General features: G+C 43.4%; 1 protein-coding gene across 1 annotated transcript in view; it reads right to left on the reverse strand.

Moving 5' to 3' along the window:
• Nucleotides 1–13,585, reverse strand: part of srcin1b (SRC kinase signaling inhibitor 1b) — a 163,162-nt gene that overhangs the window by 33,022 nt on the left and 116,555 nt on the right. The window contains 3 exon segments of the mRNA XM_071206758.1: nucleotides 2,821–2,992; nucleotides 6,238–6,367; nucleotides 10,192–10,393. Of these exon segments, the coding sequence (XP_071062859.1) occupies nucleotides 2,821–2,992; nucleotides 6,238–6,367; nucleotides 10,192–10,393 (504 nt within the window).

Below are 13,585 nucleotides of genomic sequence, written 5' to 3' on the forward strand. Positions count from 1 at the left end.
TGCATCTGTTTAATAAAGTAAACCAATAAAAAAAAAGTATATTAAAAAAAAAAGGAAGTTGCCCTACCTCACACACGTAACTCAAGGTAAGCCTGTTGTTTGATAAGGCTGGAAGACGCTAGAACAACTATAGAGCCGTGGACAACATGAACACAACGACTGACCTAATGGGGCAAACAGCTGACCTCTAAAATATTGGTGGGCAGCAGTGAATCATGAATAGGAGCAGGCAGAGAAGCATTGACAAACAATAAAACCCCAGGGTGCTTGATTGACGGCAACACAAATGTGGTAAAAAAAAGCCCCGCTGACGACAACACTCTACTACACAAGTCTGCCGCCTCTCTGTAATGTAATTTATCTGGTTTATAATTTATTTTTATTCTATAAAAGCAGCATTCTCTAACATTTTAAATTGCTGTGTTCTCATTTCCATAATGGCACTGTAATTAGACTGCAGCAAAATGCAGGTCTTGTGCAGAAAAAAGTAGCGCTGAGTGACATCTATCAACTGCAAATGGTTTGTTTTTCTCCCAGCCTTAATTAAATGCATACATTGTTAATAATCATGCTTATCAGGATAATGCCACATTAAATATTTAATTTGCCAGCAGCTCACTAATAGATTAAGATAACATCCTTTTGTGGCGCATCGATAAGAGCTCAGCTACTGAACAGGAGGGATGTTGCCGGTACGAAGACAAAGGAAGAAAAAAATAATCTTCAAAACGGTCTTCAAACAGCTCTTACTTTCAAAATATTGTTTATACCACCACGGCCAGAACTATTACAAGAAACGTGCTGCAGCCTGGGAATTTTCCAATTAAAAATAACAAAGATACTAGAATCCAAAACGAATACATTGTAAATGTGCTGCAAATGGACAAGTTGGTGCAGGAAGTCAACACAAACACAGAAACTACACTCCAATGTGATGCTCTTATATCAAAAAAGCAAAATGTATTTATTTTGGCTTTCCGGCAGCACATCTACTTTATTTGCAGAACGTCTCTGTTCTTGTATTTATTTTGCATTTTTTAAATTGGCTCAATTAAGAAAGCTGCATCAAAAGTTTCTAATAGAAAAGTTAGGGGGAGGGGGGACATAGTTATTTAGCTAGCTAGCGCCTTGTCATGGTACGTATGTGCACATGGGTGTCATGATCAGGTTGGGGCTCTTCGATGACATCACCACCCGTCTCCAAACATCCCGATCATCTACCAGTCTCATGCACTCCACCACCTTCAGTGTCAGCCCGTGACATCATTGGGCCCAAAAATACTTTTTGCCATTGGCTAACATTGGGAGAAAAAAACGTAAATCAGAATCATGAATCAGACTGAGCGGAGAGCGGGAGATTGGAAGCGGGGCTTAAGGTAAAGCTAAACTGCACATGCTCTATGGGCCCACATACTGGTACTATTGCTCTCAAGAGGCACAGCCCAGCAACTTTCATAGGAATTACGAGGGCCCGCTTCCAACGGTGTATCCTGTTCTCTTTATAATCCATGTTCCTCGACCTCTTCTTCCGTCAACTACACCATGCATGATGGTATTTGTTAGCGACCCGTTGGTTATTGTGATGTGTCCAAACCACTGTGACATTCGCAGTCTGGCAGTTTACGTCAGCGGTTCGAAAAACCCTGCCAGTGTCTGTATCTCCTGTTTCACAGAGTTGTTGGACGGTGCATTTGCCATGTCACCCCGAGGCTCCTCCTGTAGCAATGCTTTTCAAAAGGCGTCTACTCTCTTTCCCATATTTGTGTTGTATGTCCAAGTTTCGCATCCACAGTGTGCAATGGATAAATCAGTGAGTGAATCACTTTCATTTTTCTGGCAGGGGAAATGTTCTTACGATTCCATATCTTATTTAGTTTGGCAAGCTGAGCTATTGCAATGGCCAATCTTCTCCTCACTTCCAAGTGCACATGGGTGACAATTAACAATTATGTTGGAAAGGGTTTTGTCCTGATCTTAGTTAAAAAACATTACATTTACAAGTTTAATACATTTTTAATGTACCAACTACTACTACGATCAGATGATCTGGACCTCAGATAAAGTGTTTACGCTATTTTAGATTCTGCCGGCATTCAGCCGAGTCAGCACTGGAAGTGAAGGCCTGACACTGATCCAGGAACAGTAGTGCTGGAGTAAGTAAGGTCACATGAATCACTCACTCTCAGGGAATGTAGACTAATTTATGCGTGGACACATTCTGTAAAGCAAACTTGTGTTTGAAAACACAGAAAATAAATAATGTCAGTGATTTGTGGGAGATGGATACTGGCGTGTGGGTGAATTAATTAAGTATGATTATTTAGTCGGCTGCTATCAGCCTAAACGCCAGAAAGAGAACGTGTTTGTCTCGCTTCCTAGACTATGAGTCACAAGCCAGCTGCACAGAGAGTGAATTGTTAATGAAGAGTTAATTAAGGAAAAGGTGACTAAGACTGAAGCTGGATAATTTCTCTTCATTAGTTTTGGCATAATAGTTAAAACCTTATGCAATGAAAAGTATTGGAAATGTAAAACTCGGTGAGTAGGGCTGCTAAAGACAATTTGTTTCATTATTTACCAATCTGGCAATTATTTAGTTTATCTAAAAGTAGTGACACATGTGAAAAATGTCCAATCCCTGTTCAAGGATTTATTTTGCCAGTCCAAGACCAAACATGTTTTACTTTAATATGATTTAAAAAAGAGAAACGCAGGGTATCCCAAAACTTTTGAGTCTGAAAAGACAATTTTCTCCAAATGTTTTAAAGTAAGGGTAACTCAGTGAAGCAGAAAAACACAATTTAACTCCAGAATATTTACCCGCAGGTCTCCGTTGGCCAGGTGTGGGTGTTGGTGTCCGGGGTAGGTGCCGTAGATGGGCTCTTTGCAGTAAATCTTAATTACGCAGCGGTCTTGAACGTCCCGCGGGTCCTCCAGCTCATAGAACACATTACGGGTCTCATCTTTGATCAGCAGAGCTGTGTTGGGAGACCTGAACATCAATAATAATCAAAACAAGAACAAAATAAGAATCAAATGCTGATAAATAGTCCCATGCAAAAACAATTTAAGCACCTATTACCCGCTAATAATCACTGGTGTACAGACAAGGGAGGATTGGAAAATCTTACTGCATGAGGCCTTGTAATGAGAGAATCAACTGCGCAGTCTCATATTGAATGCATCAGATGTGCATAATTCAGTTTGGAGTTAAGAGAGTCCAGCTGACAGTTACAATGTGAATTGATAGCTAACAAGCTTCAGATCAGATTTCACAGATAATATAATAATAACACCTTAATGAAAATACCTACTTGGAACAGTTTAAAAAAAATAGACTTCAAATCAAACAGAATATTTATATTATGACGTTGCTTCCTATATAATAATAATAATAGATTTATTTTGTTAGCGCTTTTATAGGTGCTCAAAGAGGCTTTAAAGATGTAGTGAAAAGAAAAGAAAGGAATAACAAATAAATATATAGTTAAAGTTAAAGTCAAATAATACAAAAACAATCACACATTAAAAGCCAGATTGAAGAGGTGAGTGTTTTGAAGGTGGTGAGGTCAGTGCAGTTTCTGATGGGTTGTAGGAGTGAGTTCCAGAGGGAGGGGGCAGCGACGGAGAAGGCTCTGTCCCCCCAGGGCCGGTGATTGATGTGGGTGGGGATGGATAGGAGATTGGCTTCTGATGAGCGGAGGCAGCGGGAAGGGGTGTGGTGGTGCAGCAGGTCTGTGAGGTAGGGGGGGGGGCTGATTGTTGAGGGCTTTGTGAGTAATGAGGAGGACTTTGAAGTTGATTCTTTGACGGACGGGGAGCCAGTGGAGGTTCTGGAGGACGGGAGTGATGTGGTCTCGGGAGCGGGCGTGGGTGAGGAGGCGGGCAACAGAGTTCTGGATATGTTGGAGTTAATTTTAATAAAAATTCTAGTTAGTATTAAAGGCATAAAAAGACAGATATGTATAATTCTTTCTTTAATATAAATGTTTCTTCTGCCCATAAAGTGTCCAAACCAGGCTTGTCTGGATAAGCGCATTTCTAAAACATAGTCATTGTCCATGCCGGTTTCAGTTGGATTATTTGTCACAGTTTGTCATCAGATCGATCTACTCCATTTTGTAAATCAATTACGACTTTTGAATCCACATAAACACATCAGCAAAATCCGGCTTACTTTGAGCATGTGTTTTAAACAGTTTAATCCCTTTGTGAATTGTTTCCACTTTTCCACTTGCGCCGTCCTTTAATTTTTTCATACAGCGGGAATCCAAATACATTTTACCTGAGTCCAATAACCATCAAAGTCACTCCAATAGTGCTCCTTAATGACGCTTTCATCCTCCTTTAACAAATTACTTCACATTCATCCAGTTTGTGACAGTAGTTGTAGCATTTTAGAGACTTTTAAACTTTAATTACCGCTGTTGCGCGCACCCCCCCCCCTTGTGTGTGTGTGTGGGGGGGGGGGGGTGCGCAACTTCCAACAGGAGTCATTTGGGGGGGCTCTTGGGAAAAAAGGTTGGGAACCACTGCCGTAGAGGACGCTATTGCAGTAGTCGGGTCGTGATGTGATGAATGCATGAATCAGGGTTTCAGCAGCAGAGGAGGAGAGTGATGGGCGGAGACGGGCAATGTTTTTGAGGTGGAAAAAGGCGGTCCTGGTGATGTGATTGATGTGGTGGTTGAATTTGAGCTGACTGTCGAAGATTACTCCGAGGTTGCGGGTGTGAGGGGGGGGGATAGAGTGTGGCTGTCAATGGTGAAGTTGAAATTCTGGATGTCTTTGATACGGGATGGGGGGGCCGATGATGATGATGATGTCTGATTTGGCACTGTTCAGTTGGAGATAGTTTGTTTGCATCCATGCTTTTATTTCTGAGAGACGGTTGGTGAGAGTGGAGTGTGTTGTGGGGGTGATGGTTTTTGTTGAGATATGGGGGAGCATGTAGAGGATGAAGAGGAGGGGGCCAAGCACCGAACCCTGGGGGACGCCTTGGGACAGAGGAGCAGTGGAGGATGTGCAGTTGTTGATGTTGATAAACTGATGTCTGTTGGTGAGGTAGGATTTCAGCCAGGAGAGTGCAGTGTCGGTGATGTTGAGTGATGATTCGAGGAGGGAGAGCAGGATGGCATGGTTGATGGTGTCGAATGCTGCCGTGAGGTCGAGGAGGATGAGGATGTTTAGGTTGCCGGAGTCAGAGGAGAGGAGGAGGTCGTTTGTGATTTTCAGAAGAGCTGTTTCTGTGCTGTGTTTTGATCTGAAACCGGATTGAAATGGCTCAAAGAGATCTTTGGAGCTGAGGTGGGCTTTAAGTTGTGAGGCAACGACACGTTCAAGTATTTTTGACAGAAAGGGGAGATTTGAGATGGGCCGGAAGTTGGACATGATGTCAGGTGTGAGTCCAGGTCTTTTGAGAATGGGTGTGACAGCAGCCAGTTTGAGAGAGGGGGGAACTGATCCAGATCTGAGGGAGGAGTTAATAATGGTGGCGATGAGTTGGGAGATGGCAGGGAGGCTCTCTTTAACACATTTGGAGGGCATTGGGTCAAGTGTGCAGGTGGAGTTAATTCCAGTCATGAAGTCGGACAGCATATAAGAGATTACATTTTGTGTTCAAGCTAGATCACTCAAGTACCAGATTACCGTCTGCTTTGTGCCCCTTAACTATGAACTAGCTTTCTCTGGATATTGCAGTGGCAGTTTTTTTTTTCTATTTACTTGTATTAATTGATTTTTAACATTTTATTTTTGGAATTGTATTCTTGAAAATTGTTTATTTAATTTGTTTTCTTTATGCAATTTGGTCTACTTGATTGTATGAAAGGTACTATATTTTTCTTGTGGAAAAAGGTTAGAACTCCTATATCAAAATCTGTAGGCTACAGAGAGGTATATAAAGCTCATGTTAGTAATACACTACAGGAAAAGCCCACATGTTTTATATTAGTTTATCCTCTCTTGGAAAATCTGTAAATAAGATGTATTATTCTTTTAGAGAAAGAATTAAGAGGATTCAGTTTTCATTTAAACCTAAATGATTGTTTAAACTCTCAAGTATAGATGTTATGCATGTTTAAATGTCGTTGCCTGAGAGTCTATTTCTGCCTCCTTTGGCTTTATTGATTTCTATCTTTTTTTTTCTCTTTATTTCCTGCCATCATTCTCTATCCATTTAGAAGATATACAGTAAAATTACTTGTGTACACACACACTTTTATTGAATGCAGGCATACCTGAGCATGGCCATGGTGAGCCTCTGGGGGAACATGTGCACGATGAGGGCCCTCAGGGTCTCCAGGCTGGTCAGCTCGTGGGTCAGGTGCACCCTGCGGGTCTCCTCCCCGAGCTGGAGGAACAAGATCCCTGCATTTATGGATGGGGAGGAGCAATGAGGGGGATCCACGGTGGTTGAAGGGGGGTAATGAAATTGAATGTCAGGGGTGAAAATAGAAAATGGAGGGATATTTTTTACCTTAAAAATATTCATCTTTTTGTTGATTAAAGGAGTAATAGTCAACTAAATACCAATTTTAGCTTGAATACGCCCACTTTGCATATTCAAACTTACCCTGAAACTTCAAATCAATGTTTCCTACAACACTTTCTGTTGATGATGTAGGTATAAACAAAAACGTGATGTTGCCTTAATTTTTCAAAATGTTTGGGGATTTGATAATGCAAAAACAAGACTGTTTATATAATGTTTAGAAAAAAGTGTATTTTTTTTTACAACTTTTAAAAATAACTTCTGCTAACCAACAATGCTCCTAAGGTTGTCTTCTGTGCCATCTTATCTATCACACCTGAACAAATAAAAGAGAGTCCCATGAAACCACACTTGATTATCATCAGTATATTAGCTGGAAGCAGCAAGGCAATGTGAGCACAGTGAGGATTCACACCAGAGTTTCATGTAATATTAAGTGAAGACGCATAAATTAACAGTGTTAATGTTGTTGAGGTGGTTCTTGAAAAGTAATTAAAAGAGAGAGTCACGTTAGAGCTTATGCAGGGTTACATACTGCATTCAGTTATACATGGCCTTAAAGGGGTGCCCACACTTTTTCAGCTTGGGAGCTACTTTAAAAATGACCCAAACTACCTTTGCGATCGACGTATTGGGCACCCCTGAACTGACATAAAAATGCACATATTTCCAAAGCTTTAATATTATTTTGGAAGTTGGAGAAATAGCTTTAGCAAAATGTGAACATTTTATTATATACTCTGTCACTCATTGGTTGCATTTTGTTCAACCTTTTTTGTTTCTGGCGCAACTGCGGTAATTAAAGTTTAAAAGTCTCAAAAATGCTACAACTACTGTCACAAACTGGATGAATGCGAAGTATTTTGTTAAAGGAGGATGAAAGCGTAATTAAGGAGCACTATTGGAGTGACTTTGAAGGTTATTGGACTCGGGATTAATTCATTTGGATTCCCGCTGTATGAAGAAATTAAAGGACGGCGCAAGTGGAAACAATTCACAAAGGGATTCAACTGTTTAAAACACATGCTCAAAGTAAGCCGGATTTTGCCGGATTCAAAAGTCGTAAATAATCTACAAAATGGAGGATACCGATCTGATCGGAGCAACTGTGACAAATAATGCAACTGAAACCGGCATGGACAATGACTATGTTTTAAAAATGCGCTTATCCAGAAAAACCTGGTTTGGACACTTTACGGGCAGAAGAAACATTTCTATTAAAGAAAGAATTATATATTTCTGTCTTTTTATGCCTATAATAGCTACTAACTTGAATTTTTATTCAAATTAATTAATCAATTATTTTTTATATTTAATTGTAATGTAGAGACAAGGCTTTTAGTGACAATCATGTATTGTGTTACAATTATATGTAAAAAAAAAGAATACAAATACAATTTTAAAAAAGTCTAAATATGTTATTTGGCCTCAAATCATCTGAGGCCTGGCGCCCCCCAGGTTGGGAACCACTGCTATAGACTGAAGGCTGACTTGGACTTGACATTCAGGGCTGAGCAGGTTCACTAGATTCAAACTTCATGCCTTCAGTCAACCTAAATATGTGATTACCTGGAAGAGGACACTGCTATAAAGTCACAGCTAATCTGTCACGTCCAAACCAGATGAATACATTAGATGCAATATACAGGTCCAGTTTCTGATTAGCTCTTAGCTTGTCGTCAAACATAGCCACAACTTCCTCTACTGCCGTTGTGCTAAACGACTTACAAGGCACTAAGATAGGTGTCAGGCAAAATGTGTACAATATGTCGGCTTTACAGACATTTTGTTTATATGGATTATAGCCCAGAGATATGGCAGAGGACATGAATAATATTTTTTCTCGTAAAATGAATGGTTTTGCCTGGTCTTTTGGTCATAAAACTAAAATAATTAAACATAACAGACTGTGTCCGTTGATGGCGCTAGAATAAATATCAGATGATAACCAAATCGAACAGACAATTTATCGTGAGGGGAATATGATTGTAAGTACCAAACATAATGGCGGTCCACCCAACAAAACTTTTGTCATTATTCACCTGATGGTGGATGATGACAAATCTGAAGGTCACGGCCTGTCCACACGGCAGCGTGCGTTGTCGCTTTCCGGCGGGGGGGGGGCTGAAACTCGACCAACAACCAATCACAATAATCTCCCGCCCCGGACACACAAGCACGCGGTTTGATTGGCTAGAGCTTGTACTGGCATATGATTCGATTGGCTGACGCTTCCGCCGAAGCTTCAAAAGTTGAACATTGCTCAACTTTCGTCGTGAGCAATGCGAGCAAATCTACGCTTCGCTCCCACAATGCAGTTTGGCGAAACGTGACGTCACCCCATTCAAAGTGAATGGGCAGAAGCGTTGAAGCGTGTGGACGGGCCGTAAGAGCCATCTTCTGCGGATCATAAAAAGGCGTGTGGCGGAGTGGCCTAGTGCGTTGGTGTTCGGATCAGCGGAGCACAGGTTCAAACCCCACTGCAGTCAGCATGTCGTTGTGTCCCTGGGCAAGACACTTCACCCCAAATTGCTCCTGTGGAGATTGTCCACAGTATTGAGTATGTAAGTCGCTTTGGATAAAAGTATGTAATGTCATGGCAATGCATCCAATAAGTGTTGCGATTTTTCAATCTCGACCAAAGTGAAGACCTGACCAACATTGCCATCCAAATAAAACATCCCGTGACTGCATTTTCCAAAACTTTAACGTTTATATAGATAGGAAACAAATGAAACCACCAGCATGCAGCAACATGTCCGGTCAACAAAATTAGAAAAGTGACGGTCTTCTTTGTTATTTATTGAGCTTTAAAACAAATTGATATGATTCGATATTAAACAAACTAATTATAGTAGATCAACTACATTATTCAAAAGTGTACAGTAATTTATAATAACACTGAAATAATAAAAGGAGCGCTCTCTCCCTCTCCTGACAGCCCGTCAGTATCATGCAGCTGGCGGATCCAGTAATGAGTGACCCAACAGTAAAACTAAACATATCTATAGCTAGTTTAGGTAGTTTGATAGGTCATTAAAATAGCTACGTGTGATATTCTAACCTGAAGTGTGTGTTTTGCTCCGCTCACCGCTGCAGGTGATCATGCAGAGCTGCGTGTCGACTCGTCAGCAGCAGCTGATCTCTCTCTCCCGTCAGATTAGACTTTACTCGCGTTTATGTCCATATCGATCAGATCCAGCTAGTTCTAGCTAATGATATGACTACCTGCTTATTAAGACACCTAAACAATAAACGTCGCTATGCAACCGGGTCAGGCCGCAAATTATAGCGCAGCATTATGCATTTGTTTACATGCCCACCCGAACCCCGAGGCATTACCAACAGATCAACGCACAATCAACCCATACAGGACCTCTCTTTCTCCACATTAAGTGTTAGACATTAGAATATATTGTCTATTTGTGTCTGTCACATAAGTGGCGCAACTGATGCGGTATTGTGCTAAGGGGAAATTATTTTGACCGGACATTTTGACTGGAGAGATTTAGATTTGCCGGTCTTCAGCATAGTTTACCGGTCAAAGACCGGTAATTACCGGGAACTCTGTTTCTGATATGTAGATATATAGAGAGAAAACCTATGCTAAGCTAACTCCTGCATTTGCTAACAGATGTCTATGATTGAAGGCAGAGTGTAGCACAAACATTGTGTTAATCAAAATGTTCTGAGTTCTGACCTGGCGCTCGCAGCTTCGCCTGGCTGGAGGAGCGTGCCAGTGGCAAGCTCTGGCGGAGCCGGTTCATCCGGTTAAAGCCAATGGGCATATCAGGCTCCGACATGGTCTCCAGATTTTCAGCTGACGCAAAGGAAACCCTGCTGGTCTGGTCAGCAAGAGCCGGCTGTGTCGGGCTGAGGCGTGCCACACGTGGGGTGCGAGACTGCAAGACACAAGATGAGAAGATAATAAAAAGCCAGGTTAGTTGCAAAGATAACGACAAATGATGCAGAGACATCTATTGCTGCTTCCATGGTAATACACAGAAAAATTTACACAGGCACAAAAACGAACAACTTGGCCTCAGGATATCAATGCAAAGAGACAAAACAGGGACTGAAAAGAAAGCTTTAAGCACACAGGCGCAGAGTAAATAAACAGTTTAGCTCAGACAAAGCAGCCTTTACATTTTACTCTGCCAACAGAAGCTTAACTAAAAGAAAGCTAAATCCTGAAGATAAAACTAGAGCGCCTCAGATAGAGCGGCAGCAGCGTTGAACAAACCTAAACTAACCTAGGGTAAACATACGCCCAGACTGCCCTCGGAAAGGTCTACCTGGGACAACAACTATACTGAACAATGGTTTAATTACATTTTGAAAGGGGAGAGTGTGTAGAAACGTGGACAAAAAAAAACTGGGCTGTAGGCGAGTTTTTCTGAGGGAAGATAAGGTAAATGGATGTTATTCTGCAGCGAATAGAAAGCCCTCTAACCCCGAGCAGGTGACAGCGAGCTTGTCACGATCTTAGTTTTATGTCACGGTTTTAGTTTGGTCTGTCTTGTCATGGTTTTATTTTGCAATTCTGTTCTCCCTGTGTCTTGTCTTCCTTCCTGTCGTTAGTTTCCCTGGTGTGTCTGATTGTCTGATTGTGTTCACCTGTTGCCCTTGTGTTTCTCCTTCCCTGCCCGGCTGTTTCTCGTCTCGTGATTACCCCTCCCTGTATTTAGTCCGGTTCCTGTCCGGCCGACACCGGGTCCTGCCCGGCCTCCGGAGATGTCCCGTCAGTACCTACCTGCCCGTCCTCCGGAGTTGTCCCGTCGCCGCCTTCTTGCCCGCGGCCTTTGTCCTTGTGCCCGGTCCCCTGAGTTCCCCAGCCGCGGTCTTCGCCCTCAAGCCCGGCCCCCTGAGAGCCGCGGTCTTCGCCCTCGAGCCCGGCCCCCTGACTCTTCCAGCCGCTGCCTTCGCCCTCATGCTCGGCCCCCTGAGTTCGCCCGCTGTGGCCTTCGCCCCTTTATAAACTCTGCCTTGCCCCCGGGCCGTCCACCTGAGACCCCCACCACAAACTCTGCCTTGCCCCCGGGCCATCCGCCCGAGACCCCCACAATGAACTCTGCCTTGCCCCCAGGCTGTCCGCCCGAGACCCCTTCCTGGTCCTCTGCCATGCCCCTGGGCTGTCAGCCAAAACCCGTCCTCCAGACCCCCTCCACCCACCCTTTTGGCCCTAGTGTTGCGGCTTGGTAACTGGAAGGTCACCAGTTCAAGTCCCGGCAAGACCAAGTGCTACCGAGCTGAGCAAGGCACCGTTCCCTACACTGCTCCCCGGGCGCCGTTCAAAATGGCAGCACACTGCTCCTAACACTAGGATGGGTCAAATGCAGAGAAACAATTTCCCCACAGGGATTAATAAAGTATATCAAAGCCTCTATCCGTGATGCAGATTACGCCAATATTTTACCTGTCCAACTGCAACCATCGAGGGAGCCCAAATTGTGAAGGACCTCTCATTACAGCTCTACCAGGAGCTGCTGCAGCAGGTTGGCTTTTAATGAATCCTCACTGACAGACATTTTCCAGCCCACAGAATACAGTAATGAGCTCCCACAGTGCTGTGAGAAGCATCGCCTTATGCATCCGTGGGTTTTGCTTAGCCCTCCTGAGTAATGTACGGATGCACGCTTGATTTCTTGAGGCGACAACAAGCATGCAAGCGTGGAGCTTGGTCAGGCATGTGTGCGCAAACATAAAGGAAACACTAACGAATCCAAAGACATAAAAGATTCAAATCCACACACATAAACTGTTGCATCACATTATGTCTTTGGGATATTTCTACTGTTTTGAGAGTTCTTAAATTAAAGTGTACACAAACAAACACCTTTCCCAAACATTGAGAGCAGCCTGACGGATCATGTGTGCTGCTGCTCATATGTTTGGAGATTTACGGTCTCAGAGTGAGCCAGACGCCGCACACGACTGCCTGAAAAACACACAAGAGTCGAGGAACGCAGCATACTGGAATTATGAAGTTTTGGTTTTTGTGAAGTGTGAACAAAAAGAGAGCAGATAGGGGTTAGGAAGAGTGCTTGTTAGAGTCTATATGCACAGGAGAAATGGAGAAGATCATTTTCTAACAGAAGAAAGAATAAAGGAGAGGAACTTAAAGATGGATGAAGCCAAATGTTCTCTAACTTTTCCCGAACTAGGTTCGATTTTCTCTTCGATTTGCAGCAGAGGAACTTTTCTTCAGGTTGAAAGAAAGAAAGTGAGCTTGGGTAACACTGGTGTTTTATTTTCCAGAGCAACAGTCAATAAAGCTTCCCATGGGATGTCTCAGTGAATTCCCTCGCTCTTACTCTCTCCTGGCAATCATCCATAAGACGCTCACTGCAGTTGTCGTTCGTAAAAAGGCACTATTATGATTTTTTGTGTTTTCCCTTTCCTGTAGTGTGTTCTATAGGTTTGTGTGCATGTAAATGGTCTGCAAAGGTTACAATTATCTTCACAGGGAGTTTCTATCCAACTCGATTCCACCGGGTCTGGCTGCGCCGCAGCGTTCGCTGAGATCGGGGGCACTCTAGTCAATGGGTGCTATTCCACCAGACGCGCCGGGTTACGGCTGAGAAGCGTCTCAGAAGCGTCTTGGATGCGTCCCCAGCTGACCCAGAAAGCGACGCAGCTTCTGGTCCAGGCTCTTGTCATCTCATGCCTAGACTACTGCAACTCCCTCCTGGCTGGTCTACCTGCATGTGCCATCCGACCTCTGCAGCTCATCCAGAATGCAGCGGCTCGTCTGGTCTTCAACCTTCCTAAATTCTCCCACACCACGCCGCTCCTCCGCTCCCTCCACTGGCTTCCGGTAACTGCTAGAATCCACTTCAAGACTCTGGTACTTGCGTACCATGCTGCGAATGGATCTGGCCCTTCCTACATCCAGGACATGGTTAAACCGTACACCCCAGCACGTGCACTCCGCTCTGCATCAGCCAAACGGCTCGCTGCACCCTCACTGCGAGGGGGACCCAAGTTCCCATCAGCAAAAACACGTGGGTTTGCTATCCTGGCTCCAAAATGGTGGAATGAGCTCCCCATTGAAATCAGGACCGCAGAAAGCTTACACACCTTCCGGCGCAGTC

Source organism: Pseudochaenichthys georgianus, chromosome 19 (genome assembly GCF_902827115.2).
Source record: "Pseudochaenichthys georgianus chromosome 19, fPseGeo1.2, whole genome shotgun sequence".
Lineage (NCBI taxonomy): Eukaryota > Metazoa > Chordata > Actinopteri > Perciformes > Channichthyidae > Pseudochaenichthys > Pseudochaenichthys georgianus.